The sequence below is a fragment of the Oryctolagus cuniculus genome, chromosome 21, assembly GCF_964237555.1.
Source record: "Oryctolagus cuniculus chromosome 21, mOryCun1.1, whole genome shotgun sequence".
NCBI lineage: Eukaryota > Metazoa > Chordata > Mammalia > Lagomorpha > Leporidae > Oryctolagus > Oryctolagus cuniculus.
The window spans coordinates 9,421,915-9,448,123 of NC_091452.1; the positions used below are offsets into that span (position 1 = coordinate 9,421,915).

General features: G+C 49.9%; 2 protein-coding genes across 5 annotated transcripts in view; one reads left to right on the plus strand and one right to left on the minus strand.

The window, feature by feature from the left end:
• Positions 1–11,763, minus strand: part of NAA25 (N-alpha-acetyltransferase 25, NatB auxiliary subunit) — an 87,457-nt gene extending 75,694 nt beyond the window's left edge. For 3 of the 4 annotated variants that reach the window (XM_051826818.2, XM_002719754.5, XM_070066220.1), the window contains exon 1: positions 11,310–11,763. In XM_051826818.2, coding sequence (XP_051682778.1) covers positions 11,310–11,367 — 58 coding nt within the window. In that variant the 5' untranslated portion in view covers positions 11,368–11,763. The remainder of the gene's footprint in view (positions 1–11,309) is intronic. The other variant, XM_051826817.2, reaches the window with a different exon arrangement.
• Positions 11,764–12,032: 269 nt separating this feature from the next.
• TRAFD1 (TRAF-type zinc finger domain containing 1) overlaps positions 12,033–26,209 on the plus strand; it is a 47,587-nt gene continuing 33,410 nt past the window's right edge. Inside the window, exons 1-2 of the mRNA XM_070066222.1 lie at positions 12,033–12,115; positions 16,259–16,369. Coding sequence (XP_069922323.1) covers positions 16,310–16,369 — 60 coding nt within the window. The 5' untranslated portion in view covers positions 12,033–12,115; positions 16,259–16,309. The remainder of the gene's footprint in view (positions 12,116–16,258; positions 16,370–26,209) is intronic.

The following is a 26,209-nucleotide window of genomic DNA, read 5'->3' on the forward strand; positions in this document are numbered from 1 at the left end:
GAGCCAGGAGCTTTTCCTCATTAAAACTTTTGACAGTCACATGTACATTTTTTTAGTGCTTCTTCCATGGTGAACTCTAATAATGCTCTGTAAGAAATTTTACTCTCGGCCGGCGCCGTGGCTCAATAGGTTAATCCTCCGCCTTGCAGCGCCGGCACACCGGGTTCTAGTCCTGGTCGGGGCGCCGGGTTCTGTCCCGGTTGCCCCTCTTCCAGGCCAGCTCTCTGCTGTGGCCCGGGAGTGCAGTGGAGGATGGCCCAAGTGCTTGGGCCCTGCACCCCACGGGAGACCAGGATAAGTACCTGGCTCCTGGCTTCGGATCAGCATGATGGGCCAGCCGCAGCGTGCCGGTGGCGGCGGCCATTAGAGAGTGAACCAAGGGCAAAAGGAAGACCTTTCTCTCTGTCTCTCTCTCTCACTGTCCACTCTGTCAAAAATAAAAAAAAAATTAAAAAAAAGAAAGAAAAGAAATTTTACTCTCTAGAGAATCACAAGTTATAGAGTAAAGTCAAAGACTCAACACTCAAGTAGACAGATTCAAGTATCAGGGGCTGGCGCTGTGGTGCGCAGATAAAGCTGCCACTTGCAGTGCCAGCATCTCATGCGGACGCTGGTACAAGTCCTAGATGCTCCACTTCTGATCCAGCTCTCTACTGTGGCCTGGAAAAGCAGTAGAAGATTGTGCAAGTCCTTGGGCCCCTGCACCCATGTGGGAGACCCAGAAGAGAATCATGGCTCCTGGCTTCAGATCGGTGCAGCTCCGGCCTTACGGCCAATTAAGAAGTGAATAGCGGATGGAAAACAGTTCTCTCTCTGCCTTTCCTTCTCTCTCTCTGCGTAACTCTGACTTTCAAATAAATAAATAAATCTTTAAAAAAAAAAAAAATATGGGGCTGGCACTGTGACATAGTGGGTTAGGCCGCCACCTGCACTGCCAGCATCCCATGTGGGCGCCGGTTCAAGACATGGCTACTCCACTTCCAATCCAGCTCTCTGCTATGGCCTGGGAAAGCAGCAGAAGATGGCCCAAGTCCTTGGGCCCCTGCAGCCACGTGGGAGATCCAGAAGAATCTCCTGGCTCCTGGCTTCTGATCGGCGCAGCTCTGGCCGTTGTGGCCAATTGGGGAGTGAGCCAGAGGATGGAAGACCTCTCTCTGCGTGGCTCTGACTTTCAAATAAATAAATAAATAACATCTTAAAAAAAAGATTCAAGTATCACAGAAATCAAACAGCATACAGGCCAGCGCTGTGGCTCACTTGGCTAATCTTCTGCCTGAGGCACCAGCACCCCGGGTTCTAGTCCTGGTTGCTCCTCTTCCAGTCCAGCTCTCTGCTGTGGCCCGGGAGGGCAGAGGAGGATGGCCCAAGTGCTTGGGCCCTGCACCCGCATGGGAGACCAGGAGGAAATACCCAGCTCCTGGCTTCAGATCGGCATAGTGCCGGCCGTGGCGGCCATTAGGGGAGTGAACCAACAGAAGGAAGACCTTTCTCTCTGTCTATAACTCTCTCTGTCTCTCTCACTGTCTAACTCTGGCTGGCAAAAAAAAAAAAAAAAAAAAAAAAAAAAGGCATACAGTTTTGGCCTGAATACTCAAGTATCTAATTCCAGTTTTTTTTTTAAACTCTAGCTCAGCCAACAGGTCACCATTTGTCCTTACAAAATAGCTAACAGAGGGCCGGCGCCCCGGCTCACTAGGCTAATCCTCAGCCTTGCGACGCCGGCACACCGGGTTCTAGTCCCGGTCGGGGCGCCGGATTCTGTCCCGGTTGCCCCTCTTCCAGGCCAGCTCTCTGCTGTGGCCAGGGAGTGCAGTGGAGGATGGCCCAGGTGCTTGGGCCCTGCACCCCATGGGAGACCAGGAAAAGCACCTGGCTCCTGGCTCCTGCCATCGGATCAGCGCGGTGCGCCGGTTGCAGCGCACCGGCCGCGGCGGCCATTGGAGGGTGAACCAACGGCAAAGGAAGACCTTTCTCTCTGTCTCTCTCTCTCACTGTCCACTCTGCCTGTCAAAAAAAAAAAAAAAAAAAATAGCTAACAGAGATAAAACAGCCCAATAAATGACACCCTGTCTTCCTTAATTTAAGATTTCTTTATCTGAAAAGCAAAGTTACACAGAGAGGGAGAGACAGAGAGAGATCTTATGTCCACTAGTTCAGTCCACAAATGGCTGCCAAGAGCTGAGGCTGGGCCAGGCCAAAGACAGGAGCCTGTTACTCCATCCAGGTCTCCCACGTTCGTGGCAGGAGCCCAAGTATTTCCACCACCTTTCCCAGACACATTAGCAGGCAGACAGATCGTAAGCAGAGCAGCTGGGAGGCGAACCCATGCCCATGTGGGATTCTGGAGTTGCAGGTAGCACCTTAACCCACTGTGCCACAACACAGGCCCCTGAGTCAGTTCTAAGGCTAACAGATTCATAGAAGATATCTTGAAACCTTTTTTTCAAAGAGTAGACATCTGAGGAGACCCAACCCTGAGGATCTACACATAAAAGGGTAAGACTTGGGGCCATGTCTATAAGGATATTTTCCTTTGCACTTTGCAGTGGACAAGGTTCTGTTATATAATGTAGCAATTTGCCCATGCTCTCTTCTCTAGAAATGGTTTCTACTGCCCTCTTTTTGAAGGAACAGAACTAGATGATCATGTTCAAATCATGTAACTTGACCCAAATTGGGCAAATCAGGTTTCATCCTGGTAATCTGAAACTGCAACACCAAATACCTGCATCAGTAAGCTATATGGAACCCCAATAAGAAAACCAAATATTGGGGCCAGCGCTGTGGCGTAGCGGTTAAAGCCTCCACCTGCAGTGCCAGCATCCCATATGGGCGCCGGTTCGAGACCCAGCTGCTCCACTTCCGATCCAGCTCTCTGGTACGGCCTGGGAAAGCAGTAGAAGATGCCCAAGTCCTTGAGCCCTTGCACCCACGTGGGAAACCCAGAAGAATCTCCTGGCTCCTGGCTTCAGATCGGTGCAGCTCTGGCCAATGCAGCCTTCTGGGGAGTGAACTAGCAGATGGAAGACCACTCTCTCTCTCTGCCTCTCCTTCTCTCTCTGTGTAACTCTGACTTTCAAATAAAATAAATAGATCTTTAAAAAACATCAAATATTTTGAGTCTGAAGTTAACAGTGGCAGCTCCAGAATTTCTATTTGAAGGAGCTTTAGGGAATACAAATTGATTGTTGGAGTCACCTTTTGACTTTTTACATAGCATTTTTTAAATTATTTGATTTTATTTTATTTGAAAGAGATACAGAGAGAGGTAGAGCCAGAGAGAGAGAGTCTTCCATTCCGCCGGTTCACTACCCAAATGACTGCAACATCCAGAGCTGAGCTGATTAGAAGCCAGGAGCCAGGAGCTTCTTCCAGGTCTCCCAGTCGGGTGCAGGACCCAAGGACTTGGGCCATCTTCTACTGCTATCCCAGGCCACAGCAGAGAACTGGACTGGAAAAGGGGCATCCGGGACTTGAACCAGCACCTATATGGGATGCCAGCACTGCAGGCTGGGGCTTTAACCCACTGCGCCACAGCACCAGCCCCCATAGCATTTATTAAAAATAAATTTTTTATGAAAAATATCAGTCATCTTTATCAAAAAACCTCAAGAGGGTCCAGGATTGTGGTATATAGTATGTTAAGCCACTGTTTGCAATGCTAACATTCCATACCCCACATCAGAGTGCCAATTCAAGTCCCAATCCTGCTTTCTGCTAACACCGCTAACACACCTCGGAGGCAACAGGAGACGGCCCAAGTACTTGAGTCCTTGCACCCACTGGGGAGACTAGAAAGTTTCTAGCTCCTGGCTTAGGCCTGTCCCCACCAATTTAGGAGTAAATCAGTGGATGGAAGAGTTCTCATTTTCTCTCAATCTCTTCACTCTCTCTGTTTCTCTGCCTTTCAAATAAATAAACATTTTTTTTAAATCTCAAGGGAAGGGGTGGTCCTGCAGAGAGAGGCTAATGAACTTGGTGTTGCCACAAAGCCATTATGTTAGGCCCTAAGTGAACTGAGGCGAAAGCAGGAAAAAATGATAATTGAGAAGAAAGCAGAAAGAGAAACAAAATTAAAAAACACCCAAACTTGGGACTGACACTGTGGCATAGCAGGTAAAGTTGCTGCTTGCAGTGCCAGCATCCCATATGCGGGCCGATCTGAGTCCCGGCTGCTGCACTTCCAATCCAGCTCTCTGCTATAGCCTGGTAAAGCAGTGGAAGATGGCCCAAGTCCTTGGGCCCCTGCACTCGCATGGGACCTGGAAGAAGCTCCTGGCTTCAAACCAGCCCAGCTCCAGCTGTCCTGGACATCTGGGGAGTGAACCAGCGGATGGAAGACCTCTCTCGCCCTCTCTCTGCCTCTGTTCCTCTGTAACTCTGCCTTTTGAATACATAAATTTTTTTTATTATTTATTTATTTTTTGACAGGCAGAGTGGACAGTGAGAAAGAGAGACAGAGAGAAAGGTCTTCCTTTTGCCGTTGGTTCACCCTCCAATGGCCGCCGCGGCCGGCGCGCTGCAGCCGGCGCACCGCGCTGATCCAATGGCAGGAGCCAGGTACTTCTCCTGGTCTCCCATGGGGTGCAGGGCCCAAGCACTTGGGCCATCCTCCACTGCCTTCCTGGGCCACAACAGAGAGCTGTGGAGCTGGAAGAGGGGCAACCGGGTGCTGGTTTGAGTCCTGGCTGCTCCACTTCAGATCCGGCTCTCTGCTATGGCCTGGGAAAGCAATAGAAGATCATGCAAGTCTTGGGCCCCTGCACCCCCGTGGGAAACCCAGAAGAAGCTCCTGGTTCCTGGCTTTGGAATGGCCCAGCTCTGGCCATTGCGGCCAATTGGGGAGTGAACCAGCGGTTGGAAAACCTCCCTCCCTCTCCCTCTCCCTCTCCCTCTCTCTCTCTCTCTCTCTCTCTCTCCTTCACTCCCTCCCTACCTCTTTCCCTCAGCATCTCTGTAGCTCTGCCTTTCAAATAAATAAATAAATCTTAAAAAAAAAAAAAAAAAACAGACTAAAGAACTAAGCAGAGAAAAGAACACACAGAAAGAGAAAAACAAAGACTAGCAAATCAGAAAAAAGGGGGCTGACGCTGTGGCGCAGCAGGTTAACACCCTGGCCTGAAGCATCAGCATCCCATATGGGCACCAGTTCTAGTCCCAACTGCTCCACTTCTGATCCAGCTCTCTGCTATGGCCTAGGATAGCAGAAGATGGCCCAAGTTCTTGGGCCCCTGCACCCTCATGGGAGACCCGGAGGAAGCTCCTGGCTTCAGATCGGCACAGTTCCAGCACTTGTGGCCAATTGGGGAGTAAACCATCGGATGGAAGACTCTCTCTCTCTCTCCCTCTCCCTCCCTCCCTCTCATCTGTGTAACTCTAACTCTCAAGTAAAAAATAAACAAATTTTTTTAAAAAAATCAGAAAAAAGGTTTCAAAATCTGGCATCTTTCAAGTTCCATGAGGACCTGGGCTACATTCCCACCCTCAGCCCCCCAAGGGTTTACCGCAACCCAACTTTCCTTGAGTTGGTATCAATGAGTTTCTGTTCCCTGCACCCACAAGAGTTCTAAGACACTTCACTATATTCAGCCTGATGTCAAACTCTCCTTTCCTGAACGCCTGGGTGACTGCTGATTAATTGGTTGCAAAGTCTTTTGGGAAAAGTATATTTTCATTTTACATTACTGACTCTATAATATAAATTATTTAGCCCATGGAGAAAACAGACCAATAAAAACAAAATTTTAAAGTCTGTCCTTTAAGTAAATCTTTTCCAAACTTACTTAAGGTAATTATGGTTTGGCTATGAAGACTGCTGTTGTTTCTTAGAAACAGGAGTTAGCCAGAAACGGGGCCGGCGCCATGGGTCACTTGGTTAATCCTCCACCTGCGGCGCCAGCATCCCATATGGACACCGGGTTCTAGTCCCGGTTGCTCCTCTTCCAGTCCAGCTCTCTCCTGTGGCCCGGGAAGGCAGTAGAGGATGGCCCAAGTGCTTGGGCCCCCGCACCTGCATGGGAGACCAGGAGGAAGCTCCTGGCTCCTGGCTTTGGATCGGCATAGCTCTGGCCGTAGCGGTCATTTGTGGGGGTGAACCAACGGAAGGAAGACCTTTCTCTCTGTCTCTCTCACTGCCTAACTCTATCTGTCAAATTAAAAAAAAAAAAAAAAAAGAGAGAGAGAGAGAGAGAGAGAGAGAGAAACAGGAGTTAGCCAGAATCAGCCACCACAAATCAAGCACAAGAAACAATAAGATACAATGGTTAAAGTAATGTTTTGCAAAGCTCCTGTAAGTATCATTCCAAATGAAATGTTTCCAAGGTGTCCTTATAGACAGAACCAGATAACACTCATAATGACAATGATGCTCTTTTCTAAAATTTCAAAGTATCAGAGGGTAACAAGGACACAGTTTCTAAGTCCAAGGGATGACAGAAGCAAAGAATCATACAGCAATTAGCCAAGGAACAAGGACTGCCAGGAATCAACAGACACTAAGAAAAGGGCAGCAGGCTAAAGCCCTGGCCTGAAGTGCTGGCAGCCCATATGGGAGCTGGTTCTAGTCCCGGCTGCTCCTCTTCCGATCCAGCTCTCTGCTGTGGCCTGGAAAAGCAGTAGAAGATGGCTCAAGTCCTTGGGCCCCTGCACCCGTATGAAGATCCGGAAGAAGCTCCTGGCTCCTGGCTCCGGATCGGTGCAGCTCCGGCCGTTGCAGCCATCTGAGGAGTGAACCAGCAGATGGAAGACGTCTCTCTCTTTCTCTACCTCTTTCTGTAACTCGGTCTTTCAAATAAATGAAATAAATCTTTGAAAAAAAAAGAAAGAAAGAAAAGAAAAGGCAAGTGTGGATTCATCCAGAGTCTTCAAACTTCTAGAATCAAGAACTGTGAGAAAAATTCTCCTTCTTTTAAGCCAAGAGTTCAAAGAATCAATGACTAGTGATGGCTATTAGCTATTAGATTTTTCAAATACTTAAAATTTTTTAAAAGCTTTATTTATTTGAAAAGCAGAGTGACAGAAAGGGGGTGAGCAGGGAAAGAAAGAGATCTTCCATCAGTCGCTACGGTTCCTTCAGCTGGTCACAATGACCAGATGAGCCAGGCTAAAGTGAGGATCCCAGAATTCCATACGGATCTCCCACATCAATGGTAGGGCCCAAGTATTGGGCCAGCGTCTGCCACTTTCCCAGGTGCAATCAGCAGGGCGCAGGATTGGAAGTAAAGCAGCTGGAACTTGAATTGGGACTCTGAGATAATGGTGCTGCAAGCAGTAGCTTAAACCACTGAACCACAAAAATAATCTTTAAAAAGAAGTCTAAGTCTGGGCCTTTGAAATGGTCATATGTATTTTCAGAACAGAAGAAAAGACGTCGTGCAAAATAACTTTTCCACAGAAGAGACAGATAGTCCTCACTCACCAAGATACCCTCTCACTCCTGGAGCGAAAAACAGAACAAGACTTACAGAGCTAAAAATGCCCAACCAGAGGCTACGACCTTCTATGATTGAGGACCTGACGTTTTTACTAATGAACTATAGCAGAATAATTACCTGGGCTGGCATCTGGCCAGGCACCTAACAGAAATTAATGTCCTAACTCTCCAAAGTGACGGTCACTGGGGAGACACAGATGGGATCCAGGCTAGAGCAAGACTACAAGTCAGTAAGACAGATCAGAAAAGGGATCTTATGCACTGTGCATGTCTGTATTCTAGACTTTGGGAACATTTTTTTTTTCTACTTTGAAACTTCTCTATGCCCATTTTGCAATTTGCTGTCCTAGTGATCCCTATATTCTATACCTATATAAATTTATTAAATGTCACACCTGACCATCACTTCCACTTCCAATTATTTAAATTTGTGGGGAGGAGAGACTGTTTAATGAAACAGAATCAAATAGTATCTCTTTGCATCCCTCTACTTCCTTATCCCATAACCACTAAAAAACATTTTAAAGTTAATAATGATAGTAGAAAGTAACAAGGCTCATCAAGTCACAATGAAATACAAAACCCACTGAGAACCACATAGCAAAAGGAATAAATAATAAAGTAGTAGTCCTAGTAAAGTAATGGTTTCAAAAAATAAAAACAATACTCACAAATATAAATTTATGATGAATAACGTGAGATGGACTCTGAAAACGTTTCAGCTAGTCACATATATGCACAGAAAAGCTATTTCAGTCCGATAAGTCGCAAGCAGAATTTCAACCCATCTCAATTTGACAGTGAGTCACCACAGAGCCCTGTCCATGTCTACCCTCAGACACTTTGTAGCAGCAGGTGAAGTCCCAAGTGAGGTTTTCCAAAAATCCTAAAACATTGGCAGCACCAATAATGCTGCATTAAGTCGATGTTAATGGGGCCAGCTTTGTGGTACAGATTAATGTGTCACCTGCAATGCCTGCATCCCCTATGGGGGCTGCTCCAGGCCCTGCTACTTCACTTCCAATCCAGCTCCCTGCTAATGTGCCCAGGAAAGCAGTGGAAGATGGAGGCCTGAATGGAGTTCCTGGCTTAGGTCTTGCCCAGCCTTGTCTGTTGCAGCCACTTGGAGAGTGAACCAGTGGATGGAAGATCCCTCTCTCTTTGCTTCTTGGTGTAGGTCTCTCTGCATTTCATAATATATAAAATAAATACATTTAAAAAACATTTTAGGGGGCCGGTGCTGTGGCACAGAGGTTAAAGCCCTGGCCTGAAGCACCAGCATCCCAAATCGGTGTCTGTTCTAGTCCCGGCTGCTCCATTTCCGATTCAGCTCTCTGCTATGGCCTGGGAAAGCAGTGGAAGATGGCCCAAGTCCTTGAGCCCCTGCATCCACGTGGGAGAACGGGAAGAAGCTCCTGGCTTCGGATCGGCACAGCTCCAGCCGTTGCGACCATCTGGGGAGTGAACCAGCGGATGGAAGACCTCTCTCTCTCTCTACTTCTTTCCATAACACTTTCAAGTAAATAAATCTTAAAAAAAAAAAAAAATTTAAAAAGGATATCAGTGCTAAGTCTGAACTTGGTGCAGGCTGGGTTCTCCAATGGGAATGTCGGTGTCTGCCTCCTAGCTTAGCTATGATCCTGAGAAAGTAATCCCTCCAGGCTTCAGTTTCCTACCAGGACCACAATAATCCCACCTACTTAGAAGGACAGCTATCCCACAAGTAAGTACTCAATGCTGGCAGTTGAACTTCTGGCTGGTGAGGCACGCTTGTCAGCTTAGTGAATGTCTGAATTCAAGGAACAATAATTGTTTCGTAGCAGTAATGTATTTTAAACAACAAAATTCGGAAGCTTTAGAGTCAAAAGTGCTGTGGTAAAAGAGTGTTGTACCCTGACTTTTCCTGTTCCTGCCGGTTTACATTAATCACCTTAGAATTCCTGAAGAAAGCCTCTTCTAATCCTCTTCCCATGTAGCCCTAACAAAAGCTGCATAATTCTGAGTTCACTTTCCAGAATATGACGGGTCACTTCTGGTTAACTTATCCTGATGTTCGGCAATGTGAAATGGACATGTGTTTCTTATGGCACAGTTCAAAATGCTATTAATTCTAAATGACTGTGGGAACCAAAGGCATTCTCTTTGGTCCTTGAGAACAATTTAAAAAAAATCTAATTATTCTTAATAGTATTCAGCCTTTTTAGTTAAAAAAAAAAGGAAAAAAGAAAGAAAGGACAGAGGGGAGGGCAGGAAAGAGCCTGCAGGCAGCTGCCACACGAAGGGGCAAGTCTCACGCACCGCATTCAGCTCTCACCTTCCACCATCATCCTGCAGGTCTCAGCTCTGCCCTCTGCAAACACCCGCTGGAGGGCAAGAGCGTGCGAGCGTCAGCCCTGGGGAATGGAAATCTGGGTCCCACTCTGCCAGCACCACCTGTGAGAGCCTAGGCCAACCAGGACCTGCAGCTCCAGCGGCTAAGAGGGCGAGCCTGGGACCCACGCAGGACTTCAAGTCCGAGCTCCAAGAAATGCACGCTGAGTGGCCTTGGACAAATTACGTAACATCAAAAAAGTCCCAGTTTCCTCATCAGCAAAATGGGGGGGGGGGGGGGGGCAGTGTGTGTGTGTGAGAGAGAGAAATGCTGCAAACACAAGCAGCAACAGTAAGCTTCTCACCAGATGCGCGGTACACGTGGGAAGAGTGAGTGAGGTACCTCTATAAAAGGTTAGGACAGACTGGCAGGAGGGCTCTACACACTCCAGCAGTGACTGTTAGTACTGGTTTCACAGGACTGCTGCACACAGAACCAGACGAGAAGTCAGAGTATCATGCAAATTATCAAATAAAAAATGATGAAATAAAAAGCCTGACCATAAAACTACCCACCTATTCCACCGCGCACACGCACACCTCAGTCCTGTGGAGAAGCCTCCCTTTAGGAACATCCACACTACTACAGACGCAAAGCCTACTTTTTGCAAAAACCACTGACCTAGACGCCTTCTCACCGTTCACCGAGACCACACAACCAACTAGAAAGAAAGGGAAATGCAATAGGGGCCATTTTTCATTGTCCAGTTTCGGCTACTGAAAAAAAAAAAAGTGCATTTCTCCCGTAGTCAACTCTGCAATTCTCCACGGCCAGGGTAGCAGAATGACAGGCGGCGGGTTGAAGACAGGCGCCGGGTGCAGGGGGTTGGCTCAGCTCGTCTCCCAGCAGCGGGCCGCCCCTCCGGCAGGGCTCACCGCCGTCTCCCCGCCGCTATTTTGGGTTCGTGACCCCCTCCCCCCACCCCAGCCTCCCACGTGTGCCCCGGGCAGCTGCTTCCCCACGAACCAGCCCTGGATGGGGAGCCTGGAATCCTGCGGCCTGCTCCTGCCTCCGTCTGGGTGACCTTGCGCCAGCCCCTTCCCGTCTCTGGGTCGCGGCTGCTCCGTGTGCATCCGAGCCCCTCCAGTCAGGCAGCCCTGACCAGACCCGTTCCCCACAAATAACAGAAGTCTTGAACGGTTAGGCTCCCCCGCAGCGCCAGGGTCGGCTTCCACCTGCGAGATCTCTACAGTCTCTCTCTGGGAGCGGCCATCACAACGCGGCCGACCGGCAGCGCCAAGATTCCGCGCCCTACCGGGCCTGCCTCTCAGGCCGGCTCCGTGGCCCAGCAGTAGCCCCCGCCGCGCCGCTACCATCTCACGGCTCAGGAAGTCCGGCCCGGCGCCTACGCGAGGCCCGCGGCTGCGGCCTAGAGGCCCGCGCGGCCCGCCCCTGGTGCCCGCCCGCCCCGCGCGCAGGCTTCCAGCACCCCTCCTGGGCCTTCGCCCCGGCCTCAGAAGCCCTTGGAGCGTCGGGCCGGCGACCAGGCTGGCCCCAGGCACTCACCGTAAATGGGCCGGAGGCGCCTGTCGTTAGGGTCCTGCACATGGCCCCGCGTCGCCATGATGACAAGCGCAGAACCGCAGTGCGCACGCGCGGGGCAGGCCCCCGGGAAGGGGCAGTTAAAGGGCCAGCGTCGATCTCGCGCGTCTATCGCGATAGTCGTGGTGTTGCGACTGAATGCGCCTGCGCGGAAGGGGAAGCTGGCCCCACCCCTCCGTCGGTCGCCGCTTGCTTGGCTGCGGTTCCCGTCTTTTTGCTGGTGCGGGAAGGCGGCGAGCGGAGATGGTTGTGGCTAATGCGTTCCCTTCCCGGTCACCTCCGGGGGCGTGAGGAGCGGAAAGGAGGAAGCTCCCGGTTAGAAGTAGGGCTCCGCCGCCCCTGCTTGGCCTGTTTATTCTCAGTCCTGAAGAACCAGTCAAACGTGGCTTTGCTTAACTGTTGAGGAACAGGGAACTCCTGGGGGGGGGGGGGGGGCAGGGAAGGAGGGATCCGCAGAATCTGCTGGAAAGTTCGAGAACCTTCCACCTCTCTGCCGGGCCGACCGGGAAGCCCCCAACGTGAATATAATTCAGTGTGTGCCTGGACACTGCCGCAGGTCTCTCCGTGGGTTCTGTCAATGTTTATAACGGGCCTGAGGGCAGATAGTGCAGTCAGCTACCCTCTGACGGGTGAATGAGTTCATCCAAGGCTGGTTTCTGCGCGCACTGTTGCAGGCAGGTAGGGAGGACGCACCGAGAAATGAGATCAAACCTTCCTGGAGCTTGAGCTGTGCAGGAACGGACGGATAACTCGGCGCAGTGTGTTACAGGGTGAGAAAAGCTACAGTGAAATAGTGTGGTGAGAGAAAGCCTGAGAAAGTGACAGTTGTCGGAGAGTCACAGGAAGTGAGAGGGGGCCCGGCAGGTGTCACGCCTCGGACTGCGCTGTTGGCTGATGCTAGCCCAGGTCTCTGCGAGTACAATCAGAGCATTGTGTCAGACCAACCCCAGTGTCCCCTGGGATGACCCTTCTGCTGTGTCCCCTCTTCCCTTCCTGGGCCCTGATGTCCAAGAAAGCGATTCTCCAAGTGGACATTAGACTCTTAGACCCCACCCCACCCCGGGAAACTTAATAAACATGAGTTTCCTGCGGCTTTATCCACAGAGATTCTAATTCAATCTTTGAGAAGTAGTAATTAAGGGTTCTAGATTCAACCCTTTACAACCCAGCAGAAGGGCAAGTTAGCAATTGCTATTGATTTTTTTTTTATTTGACAGAGTTATAGACAGAGAGAGAAAGGTCCTCCTATTGGTTCACTCACCAAATGGCCGCCACTGCCGGAGCTGCGCCGATCCGAAGCCAGGAGCCAGGTGCCTCTCCCTGGTCTCGCATGTGGGTGCAGGGACCAAGCACTTGGGCCATCCTCCACGGCACTCTCAGGCCACAGCAGAGAGCTGGACTGGAAGAGGAGCAACCGGGACTAGAACCCGGTGTCCATATGGGATGCTGGCGCTGCAGGTGGAGGATTAACCAAGTGAGCCACGGCGCTGGCCCCTATATTAAAATTTTAAATATACACATATCTAGAGAAAACCTGTAATGATAATAGTAACTACTAATACTGGGCATTTACTAACCACCTACTATGTCCAAACTCTGCTAATCTCTTTTACATGCATCGTCTCTTCATTCTGACAAACTGATGGAATACAAACTACGGTAATCTCCATTTTCTTTTCCTTAGAATAGAAACAGATTTATTTATTTATTTGAAAGGCACAGTGACAGAGAGATCTTCCATCCGCTGGTTCACTCCCCCGAAGCCGACAACAGCAGAGCCAAAGCAGGGAGCTTCATCCGGGTCTCCCAAATGGATGGCAGGGGCCCAGGTACTTGGACCATCTTTTGCTTTTCCCAGGTGAGTTAGCAGAGTACTGGATCAGAAGTGGAGCACCAAGACTCAAACAGGAGCTCATGTGGGATGCTGGCACTGCAGGTGGTGGCTCAGCCCACTGCACCACAACCAGACCTTGGCTTTGGCTTTTTTTTTTTTTTAAGATTTATTTACTGGGGCCTGTGCTGTGGCACAGCAGGGTAACGCCCTCGCCTGAGGCGCCGGCATCCCATATGGGTGCCAGTTATAGTCCCGGCTGCTCCTCTTGCAATCCAGCTCTCTGCTATGGCCTGGGGAAGCAGTAGAAGATGGCCCAAGTCCTTGGACCCCTGCACCTACGTGGGAGACCCGGAGAAAGCTCCTGGCTTCTGGCTTCAGATTGGCACAGCTCCAGCTGTTACGGCCATCTGGGAAGTGAACCAGCAGATGGAAGACCTCTCTCTTCTCTCCCTCTCTAACTCTTTCAAATACATAATAAAAATAAATCTTTTAAAAATATTTATTTGAAAGTCAGAGTGACAAGTGGAGAGTCAGAGAAAGAGAACTTCCCTCCATTGGTTCACTTCCCAAATAATGGACAGCCTGAAGTCAGGAGCCAGGAGCTTCGTGCAGGTCACCATTGAGAGCGGCAGGGGCCCAAGCACTTGCTTCAACTTCTGCTGCTTTCCCAGGTGCATTAGCAGGGAGCTGGATGGGAAGTGGAGCTGCTGGGACTCAAACCAGTGTTCATGTGGGATGCCAGCACTGCAAGCAGCTGCATAACCATCCACAGTGCCGGCCCCCAGACCTTGGTTGCTAATACCATGCTCCAGTTAAAAAAAAGAAAAAAGCCGCTTAGCGAAATGGTGAACTCTAGAGCAGAAATATGGAGTATACCAGGTCTGAGGCTGGAGCACCTTGTTGCTAGCAGGTAAGAAAGTGCTCGGAAGGATTGGGAGACCAGCCAAAGGGACACAGAGCTCAAGCTAAAAGAGCTCCCAGTGGCCAAAACTAGAAGAGCAACAGAATAAATAAGGTTATAATATAACCTTAGGGATAAAATAAAGAAACGTTAGTCCATGCAGATGGAAATAAATGATTAAAGAAAGAAATGAGGAGAAGAGACAAAGCTTCCTCTGGGCTTCCAAACAATGCTTGTAGATCTTGCCCCCCTTCTCCAAAGGATAAGCCTAACCTTCCTCCCCACAACCTTGAATGTGGGCTGGAATCGATGACCAGTGTCCAAAGTGTTGAGTACAGAAAGGGAAACAGAAACCTTACCCGGTAAGTACTGCCTGGACTACGTGAGGCGCGTCAGCCTGGGCAGTGAGAACCCACGTGAGAAGGGGCCATCTCCTCTGTGCTATTCTGCAGAACCCATAACCCAAGGGTAATCACAAGGGAAGTCTCAAACAAACCCAAGTTGAGTGACAATCTACAAAACTGCCAAGGTCAAGAAAAACAAGGAAACGAGTCATTGTCCCAGACCAGAGAAAACACAGAGACATCACGATTAAATGTAATGGGAGGGCTTGGTTTGGACCCTGCGACAGGAAGAGGACACCAGCGGAGGAACAGGTGAAGTCTGAATGAAATCCCGGTTCTCTAATGGCATCGTGCAGGTGTTAGTTTCTTCGCTTTGACAAATGTTACCGTGGTGATGCAAGGAGATAATGTTAAGGGAAACAGCTATAGAGAAACTTTCTCTCTTACCAACTTCTGTAAGGTTATAACACAATACAAAGGCTTACTTGAAAATGCATCATTTAGGGCCGGCGCCGTGGCTCAATAGGCTAATCCTCTGCCTTGCAGCACCGGCACACCGGGTTCTAGTCCCGGTTGGGGCGCCGGATTCTGTCCCGGTTGCCCCTCTTCCAGGCCAGCTCTCTGCTATGGCCAGGGAGTGCAGTGGAGGATGGCCCAGGTGCTTGGGCCCTGCACCCCATGGGAGACCAGGAAAAGCACCTGGATCCTGGCTCCTGCCATCAGATCAGCGCGGTGCGCCGGCTGCAGCGGCGGCCATTGGAGGGTGAACCAACGGCAAAGGAAGACCTTTCTCTCTCTGTCTCTCTCTCTCACTGTCCACTCTGCCTGTCAAAAAAAAAAAAAAGAAAGAAAATGCATCATTTAAAATAAGCGAATGAGGGGAGGGGGCGGCACTGTGGTGCAGCAGATAAAACCACCACCTGCAGCACTGGCATCCCATCTCAGTGCCAGTTTGAGTCCTGGCTGCTCCACTTCTTATCCAGCTCCCTGCTAATGCACCTGGTAAACCAGCAGAAGATAGCCCAAGCACTTGGGTCCTTGAACCCATGTGAGAGACCCAGAAGAAGCTCTTGGCTCCTGGCTTTGGATTGGCTCAACTCTGGCCGTCGCGGTCATTTAGGGAGTGAACCAGCGGATAGAAGACCTTTTCCTCTCTCACTCTCTTGCTCTCTCGCTGTCTCTCTGCCTCTGCCTTTCAAGTAAATAAATAAATCTTAAAAAAATGAATGAATGGGGGAGCTACTTTATTTTTCGTCCCTACCAACTCTCATCTCAAGGCTAAAATCTGAGTCTCCCCAAAGAAAATACAATCTGTGCTCCTCATGGAAAATCGTTCCTGTGGCCGGGAGGCTTTAACCTAGATCAAGAGGTTGTGGCTACAGGAAAGAATTTTCTAGGTCTACAGACAACGTATTAGAAATGCAAATTCTGATCTAGAGACTAGGACTTAGGAGGAGCAAAGCTGGAGCAGGACTCAAACCCAGGCACTTCCATATGAGACATGGGCATCATGACTGCTAGGCAGAAGGTCCACCCGGTAAGTAAGGTGTTCAGAACTAGTTTTGTGCAGGTGTCATCTGTGCCTGCTTGTGTGCTACAACAGCTGGGTGGAGTATCTGCAAAAGAAACCTAAAATATTTCCTATCTTGCCCTTTACGGAAAGAATTAGCTGACCCCTGTACCAGGTTGACGGGAAGTATTTACATACCCCTGTGGGTAAAGTTGTCAGGCAAAAACAACACAGTGTTTGGGACTTACTCATACATTTTTGATTATTGATTTGAAAGTCAAATTTGACTCGGTGTTCTGTATTCCTATTTCCTAAATCTGCCAGCCACACCCCAGGGAGAACTCCATGCGCTCCAAACCACGCTAACTAGCAAGAATGACAGGCAGGAGCCTCAGGGATACCAACATCAGGATCACTCGGAGATGGTGTGCTCAGGTATGACTGGGCTGAGGGTGGGCCTGGACGGGGAGAAGAGGGAGGAGACCGTAGGGGTCACCTCTGGGGCGAGTGGAAGGAATGGCGCGACACTGTCAGAAAGTTCCCAGGATGGAAAAATACAGCACTGCCAGAGGGGCAGCCGGGCGACTCCTGGCCAGGGTCGTGGTTACCCGGCTGTGCTCTTAGGTTACCTTTGTTGGCATGACCCCAGAGGAATGCCGACAGCCTTGGCACCAGGCACCCTGTGCTTGGCAAGGCCACGACATGCCCTGGACCTTCCTAACGGAAGCCTCTAGCTCCTTAAGTCGCCATCCTTAGCGATATGTTTCTCTCCACCCTGAAGTCCTGCTTGGTATCTAAGTAGCATAAATGGGCCTTTCTTTTTTCCCACTCCCACGCCTTCTCCTTGGAGCCTAGGACTTGAGGTGGTGGCCCGACACCGGGCCTGTCCTTACCTGCTCCCTCGGAAGCAGCTTCCACACCCCTTGGCAGGCTTGAGTCATTTCAGGTAGCAAATGACAGCCAGCCGTCCATCCTTCCTGTCCACGTTAGGACTGGAGGCGCTCAGCCATGGCAAGGTGGGAGAGCGTTTGGCATACAGCCGCTGCTCCTTGAAGGGTGGTTTCCGTTTTCTGTCTGGTCCTAGAATCCTCTCCCTAAACAACAGAGAGGCACCTGGGCGCGAAGTGCCTAAGCAGCTTGGGGACAGAGAACGGGGATCCCTGTGACTTGGTGGTTGTGGGTGTCTGCACCCAATGACTCTTCCAAGTTTCTCTTTGTTTTTCTTTTGTCTCTTGAAGCACATATTCACTGCGCAATCCTAATCCTTCACGGGATGAACAGGATCACGATGTTTCACAGTCTCCATGGTTGATTTCCTGCTCTTTTTTTTTTTTTTATGAAAATTGATTTATTTGAAAGGCAGAGTTACAAAGAGGGAGACGGAGAGAGAGAGTGGGAGAGATCTCCCATCCGCTGGTTCACTCCCCAGGTGGTGCAACGGCCAGGGTTGAAGCCAGGAGCCAGGAGTTTCTTTCGGGTCTCCCACGTGGGTGCAGGGGCCCATGCACTTGGGTCATCCTCCACTGCTTTCCCAGGCACATTAGCTGGGAGCTATATCGGCAGTGGAGCAGCCAGGATGTTGGCGCTACACATGGCAGCTTTACCCAGGATGCTACAACGCCAGCCCCTCTCCTACACTTTTGACATTAAGATAAACAGCAACTGTGCTTCTGGGATCAGATTCAGCTCCAAATCCAGGCGCTAACATTTATGAACTTTTATCAAGTCCTAAGCAAGTGAATGAGCGTCCCTGGTCAGTTTGTGCATTGGTAAAATTGCAATAGTAAGAGGACGTACCTCAATAAGTGTAATGGTTCAAGATGTGGTTTCTCACCGGAAAAGGAAGGCGCCTGGATGCTCCTTCTCTAGCCCTTTGACTCCCTTCTGCTCTGCTGCTCTCTGCCCCAGCAGTTCCAGTTTGTCCACCAGGTGGCGCATGAATGCCAAATTGCCCAGGCCACTTTCCACAAAGGATACAGCTCATTCTGTTATTCTTGTTTCTATAATAATAATTTAAAAAGTAAATATGGTATTTTGGCAGATATTTACTTATAATTTCTATACTCAACTTTGTTCATGCATATTTAGATACCATAAAATTCATCTGTTTTAAGTGCACAGTTTTTTTTGTTTGTTTGTTTTGTTTTTTGTTTTTTGTTTTTTGACAGGCAGAGTTAGACAGAGATAGAGAGACAGAGAGAAGGGTCTTCCCTTTCCATTGGTTCACCCCCCAGATGGCCGCCATGGCCAGTGCTCTGTGGCCAGCGCGCTGTGCTGATCCAAAGCCAGGAGCCAGGTGCTTCCTCCTAGTCTCCCATGCAGGTGCAGGGCCCAAGGACCTGGGCCATCCTCCACTGCCCTCCCGGGCCACAGCAGAGAGCTGGATGGAAGAGGAGCAACCGGGACAGAATCCGGCGCCCCAACCGGGACTAGAACCCGGGGTGCTGGCGCCACAGGCGGGAGGATTAGCCAAGAGAGGCACGGCGCCGGCCAGCGCACAGTTTTAATGCTTTTGTGTATCAAGTTGTACAACCTTACAGTAATTATTATTTTTTTAAAGATTTACTTATTTATTTGAAAGAGTTACACAAAGAGGGAAGGAGAGGCAGAGAGAGAGGTCTTCTGTCTGCTGTTTCACTCCCCAAATGCCAACAACAGCCAGGACTGAGCCAGGCCAAAGCCAGGAGCTGGGAGCCTAGACCTCTACCCAGTTCTCCCACAGGGTGGCAGGGGCCCAAGCACTTGAACCAACATCTACCTATCTCCCAAGGTGCATTAGCAGGGGTCCAGTGCTTTGTTGTTGCATTGCTGGCATCCCTTATGGGCAACAGTTTGAGTCCTTGCTGCTCCACTTCCAACCCAGCTCCCTGCTAATGTGCCTGGGAAAACAGTGGAAGATGGCCCAAGTCCTTGGGCCCCTATACCCATATAAGAGACCCAGTAGAAGCTCCTGGCTGCTGGCTTTGGATTGGCCCAGCTCCAGCTGTTGCGACCATTTGCGGAGTGAACCAGCAGATGGAAGATCTCCTCTCTGCCTTCGCTTCCCCCTTTCTGTAACTCTGCTTTCAGATAGATAAATAAATCTTTTCTTTAAAACAAGGAAGGAAACATAACTCTTATTTTTTAAAAAAATGATTTACTTATTTACTTAAAAGGCAGAGTTAGACAGTTCTTCCATCCACTGGTTCTACTGTTTTCCCAGGTGCATTAGTAGAGAGCTGGATTGGAAGTGGAGCATTCGGGACTCAAACCAGCGCCCATATGGGATGCTGGCACTGCAGGTGGAGGCTTTACCATAGCACCAACCCCTGATCTTTCTCTCTTTCTTTCTTTCTTTCCCTTTCTTTCGTTCTTTCTTTCTTTCTTTCTTTTCCTTCCTTCCTTCCTTCCTTCCTTCCTTTCTTTTTTCTTTTCTTTTCTTTCTTTCTTTCTCTCTCTCTCTCTCTCCCTCCCTCCCTCTCTCCCTCCCTCCCTCCCTCCCTCTCTCCCTCTCCCTTTCTTTCTTTCTTTCTTTCTTTCTTTCTTTCTTTCTTTCTTTCTTTCTTTCTTTCACCAAGCATAGGATGATGCCATATTTTTTTTTTAATTTTTTTTTATTTTTGATAGGCAGAGTGGACAGTGAGAGAGAGAGACAGAGAGAGAAAGGTCTTCCTTTGCCGTTGGTTCACCCTCCAATGGCCGCCGCTGCAGCCGGCGCACCGCACTGATCCGATGGCAGGAGCCAGGATCCAGGTGCTTTTCCTGGTCTCCCATGGGGTGCAGGGCCCAAGCACCTGGGCCATCCTCCACTGCACTCCCTGGCCATAGCAGAGAGCTGGCCTGAAAGAGGGGCAACCGGGACAGAATCCGGCGCCCCGACCGGGACTAGAACCCGGTGTGCCGGCGCCGCAAGGTGGAGGATTAGCCTATTGAGCCACGGCGCCGGCTAGGATGATGCCATATTTTTTTAAGGACTGAAATTTCATATGCATTTCTGTGTAGCCATGGAACACTTTACAGACTCCACGGAAGGGCAGGTCAAAGCTTGGGCCTCAGATGAGGAATGCACAGAGCTGACTGGGCTCTAGGTTCGGAGTCTAAACTTGCTCTGCACAGCTCTGAGCTGCTGGACTCTCAGGAGTCTGCTGTGTGCCCTGGGGCTGCCGAACCAAGAAGGAGGCCCTTGGCTTGGAGTGGAGTGTTGGGGAGGCAGTGCTGCTGTGTGGTGATTTCCTGGTAAGAGCAAGCATACGTGGGAAGGCATTAAAACCAGGGTCAGGCATTTGGCCTGTTGGGTTGGGTGAGGCGCTCCTATAATTCCCATTATAGGAAAGCCTGGCTTAAGGCCTGCCTCCTGTTCTTCCGATTGCAGCTTCCTGTTAATGGGCAGCCTGGGACGTAGCAGATGATACACCAAATACTTGGGTCCCTGACACTCAATTGGGATTCTGGACTCTTAGGTTTTACCTGGCCCAGCACTGGTTGTTCTGGGCATTTTGGAACCAGCAAGTGGAAGCTCCCCCTCCCCCCCTGCTGCCCTAACTTTCAAATAAATAAATATTTAATTTTTTAAAAACAGCCAGGAAATTCACAAACTGACTTTAAAATTTATCTAGAAATACATATGAGCTGGCTCTGTGAAGTAGTGGGTAAAGCTGCCGCCTGCAATGCCAGCATCCCAGTTCAAGTCCTGGCCGCTCTACTTCCGATCCAGCTCCCTGCTAATGCCCCTGGGAAAGCAGCAGAAGATGGCCCAAGTGCTTGGGCCCCTGCACCTATGTTGGCGACCCAGAAGAAACTCCTGGCTCCTGACTTTAGACCAGCCCAACTCTGCCCATTGCAGCCATTTGGGGAGTGAACCAGTGAAGATCTCTCCCTCCCTCCTTCCCTCCCTCCAACTCTGAAACAAAGAGAAAAGAAAAAAAAAAATGCAAAGGCTCCTCCTGCACCTAGAAGAGCCATGAAAATCTTAGAAAAGGGGGCTACAGTAGGGTAACTCATATTTCCGGGGTCCAAGACTTATCACAAAGCTGCGGTTGTTGACACAGTGTAGAACTGGCCTAAGGATGAACACATTGGTAGCACAGAGTAAAAAGAGATTCAGCCTGTGTGATCACCTGATGATGACAAATACCCAAGCGCAAGTCAATGGACAAAAGTTTTTCCCCAGCAAATTCATCAACTGAGTGTGTTTTTTCTTTCTTTTTATTTATTTATTTATTTTATTTTATTTTTTTGACAGGCAGAGTGGACAGTGAGAGAGAGAGACAGAGAGAAAGGTCTTCCTTTTTGCCGTTGGTTCACCCTCCAATAGCCGCCGTGGCCGGCGCGCTGCGGCCAGCGCACCACGGCCAGCGCACCACGCTGATCCGATGGCAGGAGCCAGGAGCCAGGTGCTTTTCCTGGTCTCCCATGGGGTGCAGGGCCCAAGCACCTGGGCCATCCTCCACTGCACTCCCTGGCCACAGCAGAGAGCTGGCCTGGAAAAGGGGCAACCGGGACAGAATCCGGCGCCCCGACCGGGACTAGAACCCGGTGTGCCGGCGCCGCTAGGCGGAGGATTAGCCTAGTGTGCCGCGGCGCCGGCCGAGTGTGTTTTTTCTTTAAAACACAAACAAACTACTAAAGTCTTGTAGCCAAGACATTGACACTGAGACAATCCACTGATCTTATTCAGATTTCCTCCTTTGGCTTGTACTTGTGTGTGTGTGCACGTGTGTGCCATACACCACACACAAATGTTAATTCTAGGTGGGCTGGACAGCTCGTGTGTGCCATACACCACACACAAATATTAATTCTAGGTGGGCTGGACACCTAACTGTAGAAGGTAAAACGATAAGGCTTCTTAAAGGGAAGCAGTATCTTTGTGACCTCGGGAGTAATCCAGATTGTCTCACGTAGGCACAAAAAGCAATAGGCATGGTCGATGGAGTCTTCCCTTTGTTCCACAGGTGTCGAGTGCCTGCCGGGTGCGCCGGGTGCGCCAGGCTATGCTAGCTGCCAGCCCAGCTTTCCAGGGACTCCCTGGACGTCTGGTGACGTCAGGGGCTCAGCTTGGGTGATCACAGGAGGTGGCTGCAGGCTGGGGTGGGGGTGGTGGGCAGAAGTGTCAGACGCTCCCTTTGGTGGGAGTGGGCAGGTGGGACTTGACACAGGCTCAAGAACGTGTGCGTGTCATTCCTTTTCTTTTCATTCATCGCAGAAGCCGGGGACTCTCCAATTTCACTGAGCAAGTGAGTGACCCTGGGACTTCTGAGTGTTTGGCGATGCTGCCACAGCAGCTGCAAAGCCTAGGAACCTACATTTTAGCTCAGCCTCTCCTGCACCTCCCCGGCTCCCTGCCGCTGAGCCTGCAGTCCTCAAATGGCCCTCTGAAAAAACACGGATTTAGCAGGAAGGTCCCACAGCAGCGCAGGGGGAGGCAGCAGAGGGCTTTCCTGAGAGCTCAGACCGCAAAGCCAGCGAGTCTAAGCTTCCTCCTCCACAGCCTAGAGTGGTCCGTGCAGGCATCTGACGAACAAAGGTTCTGGGGACAGGAGCAGCAGCTTCTGGGAACTCTGCCTAGTAACCAGAAATGTCCCAGCATGCTCTGAGGACTATGGCCCAATCCCCGGCCTTCTCATGAATATGCATGAATACCCAGTGTCAGCTGGGTTTCCAAGCCCTGCCCCCCCCTCTCTCTATCTCTCTCTCTCTCTCCCCCCACCCCCGCATGCCCGCCCCCCATGTTTCCTTTCCTACATGATACAATAGCTGGCCACATCTCTAGCTCCCTGCTCCGGAACTGACAGAATAATGTGAATATCTTCAGGGCCTGAGGACAAACCCACAGAATGTTCCAGGGCTGGCACCTCGTTTAGGAGATGGTTTTAACAGTGGTCTCAGAAAGGTTTCTCCAGGAATAGATGAACATACTACTTGTGACTGTGTGCAGAAAAACCAAACAACATGGTTGGTTGACTTGTTTGAAGATTTATTTACTTGAAAGGCTGAGTTATAGAGAAAGAGCCATTTTCCATCCACTGGTCACTTCCCAAGTGGCTGAAGCCAGGAGCCAGGAGTTTCATCTGAGTCTCCCACGTGGGTGCAGGACCTCAAGCACTTGGGCCATCTTCTGCTGCTTTCCCAGGCCATAGCAGAGAGCTGGATCAGAAGTGGAGCAGTGAGAGCAGCATTGTGATGTAATGTGTTAAGCTACTGCCTGTAACGCTGGCATCTCATATGGGGCTGTATGGAGTCTCAGCTGCTCCCTTTCTTTCTTTCTCTCTTTATCTCTTCCACTCTTTCTCTCTCTCTCTTTTTTTTTTTTTTTTTTTTTTTTTTTTTGAAAGATTTACACACAGAGAGAGGAGAGGCAGAGAGACAGAGAGAGGTCTTCCATCCACTGGTTCACTCTCCAAATGGCTGCAATGGCCAGAGCTGCGCCGATCCAAAGCCAGGAGCCAGGAGCCTCTTCCCGGTCCCCATGTGGGTGCAGGGGCCCAAGGACTTGGGCCATCTTCCACTGCTTTCCCAGGCCATAGCAGAGAGCTGGATCGGAAGAGGAGCAGCCGGAACTAGAACCGGCGCCCATATGGTATCCTGGCGCTTCAGGCCAGGGCGTTGGCGTTAACCGCTGTGCCACAGCGCCAGTCCCATGCTCCATTTCTGATCTAGCTTGTTACTAATGCACCTGAGAAATCAGTGCAGGATGGCCCAAGCCTTGGGCCCTGCACCCCTGTGTGAGACCCTGAAGAAATTCTGGGCTCCTGGCTTTGACATGGCATAGTTTCAGCTGTTTTGGCCATTTTGGGGAGTGAACCAGCAGATGGAAGATCTCTCTCTTTCTCTGTAACTCTGCCTTTCAATTAAATCTTAAAATAAATACATAAAATATTAAGAAAAAAAAGTGGAACAGCGGGACTTGAACTGGGACCCATATGGGATGCCGGCTTCATGGCAGTGGCTTGCGCAGTGCTGACCCCAACGTGTATGCATAAAGTCTGACCTGGAAGTGCCAACTCCATGGAGAAGATAAATGTGTGAGGGACAGTTCTTTCCATGCGCGCTCTGTTGATTGCTTCCCTAACAGCAGCCTTCCTCCCCATTATTTCCTAGTCCAGTTTCTGTTTCCCAACTTGTAATGATCAGGTGGCCAGATAACAGCTGAGCACCGAGTTAGCCCCCGGAGTCACTGAGAAGTACAAGAAGATGGAACAGGGGCCGGGGTTGTGGTCAAGCTGCTGCTTACAACCTTGCATTCCATATCAGAGTGCAGAGTCCAGTCCTGCCTGCTCTGCTTCTGATCCAGCTCCCTGCACTTGGGAAGGCAGTGGATCATGGCCCAAGTGTTTGGGCCCCTGCCACCCATGTGGGAGACCCTGACTTCTGCCTGGCTGTTGTGTCCATTTGAGGAGTGAACCAGTGGATGAAGGTCTCTCTCTCTGTCTCTGTCTCTGTCTCTGTCTCTTCCTTTCTGTGTGTCACTGTGCCTTTCAAATAAGTAAATCTTAAAGAAGTGCAACACCAAAACTTATAGTTAGAAATTAAAAGACTAATAGAAAATGGGTCTAACTTAACTCAGGGCAGCTAGAGGCACTTAAGTACACAGGTGTGGCTGGAATTCTTAATAACCAAAAGCTACATAAAAACATAATGCATCAGTTTCTTTTCTGTTGCTAATAACACAACATCACAGAATGGGTATGTTGCAAAGAAAAGGATCTTGTTTGACCTGATCCAGGTCAAAGGGCCACACTGCTGATGGTGGCCCTCTTGCTGGCAGAGTTCCCAGCTGGTGGGTGTGTGTGGACCCGTCCTTTACAAAGCCTCCAGGATTAAAAAACAGGGGCTCCACCCTGGTGAGCTCATCTAATCCTGGTACCCTCCCAGGGACCCCACCTATAAACACCATAGTCCTGTTAACTTTCCAGCCCTCCATACTCACAACAGGGATTAAACTCCAATGGGGACAAACCCTGTCTAAGCCACAGCACATATCCTGTAGCCCGGCCCAGCAAATCCACTCTTGGGTGCATCCCTCCAAAACTGGCATCTTGTGTAACCAGAAGCAGGAATATTCATACTCACCTGAAACTGGAGGCAAGCCAAATGTTCGTCAACAGCAGGCCTAACCCCTGCTTGGCATGCTGTCATCCCCTATCTCAGTGCTGGTTTGCGTCTCAGCTGTTCTGCCTCTGATCCAGCTCCCTGTTAATGTGTCTGGGACGTGACAGATGATGGCTCAACTAGTTGACTCCCTGCCACCCATGGAAAGACCCAGATGGAGTTTCTGGCTTTGGCCTGACCCAGACCTGGCTGTTATGGACAATTTGGGAGTGTAACAGTGAATGCAAGATCTCATTCTTTCTCACTCTGCCTTTCAAGTGAATAAGATTTTTTTAGCTATAGGTATAAATTGTGAGCATACATCAGTGCTGTACAACAATAAAGTAACAAACTAAAGCTCTTTGGGGGCACATGCACTTGGCACAGCAGCATAAGTCACCACTTGATGTCCACATGCCATATCAGAGTTCCTGGTTCAAGTCCTGGCTACTCTGCTTCATAGATTCCTGCTAATGAGCACCCTGGAAAGTAGCAGATGATGGCTCAAACACTTGAGTCCCTGCCCCCTACAGGAGAACCTGGATGGAGTTCCAGTCTCCCGGCTTCGTCTTGGCCCACCCATGGCTATTGCAGGCATTTGCAAAGTGAACCAGTAACTGGAAAATATCTCTCTTGTCTTTCTGCCTTTCAAATACAATTAAAATAAATAAAGATTTAAAAAATAAAGCTATATGAGTACTGCATGAAAGAAGGTAAACCCAAAATAAGGCTGCTGTTTTGTTCTGTGTATATGATGATCAGGATCAGACAAAACTCTTTTTTTTAATTAATTAATTAAAAATTTTTTTTGACAGGCAAAGTGGACAGGGAGAGAGAGAGAGAAAGGTCTTCCTTTTGCCGTTGGTTCACCCTCCAAAGGCCGCCACGGCCGGCGCACTACGCGCTGATCCGATGGCAGGAGCCAGGTACTACTTATCCTGGTCTCCCATGGGGTGCAGGGCCCAAGCACCTGGGCCATCCTCCACTGCACTCCCGGGCCACAGCAGAGAGCTGGCCTGGAAGAGGGGCAACCGGGACAGAATTCGGCGCCCCAACCGGGACTAGAACCCGGTGTGCTGGCGCTGCTAGGCGGAGGATTAGCCTAGTGAGCCGCGGCGCCGCCCTTAAATAAATAAATCTTAAATAAAGAAAAATAAATTATTTTTATGGTGCATTTTAAACAGATGAGTTCTACCTCAATAAAAT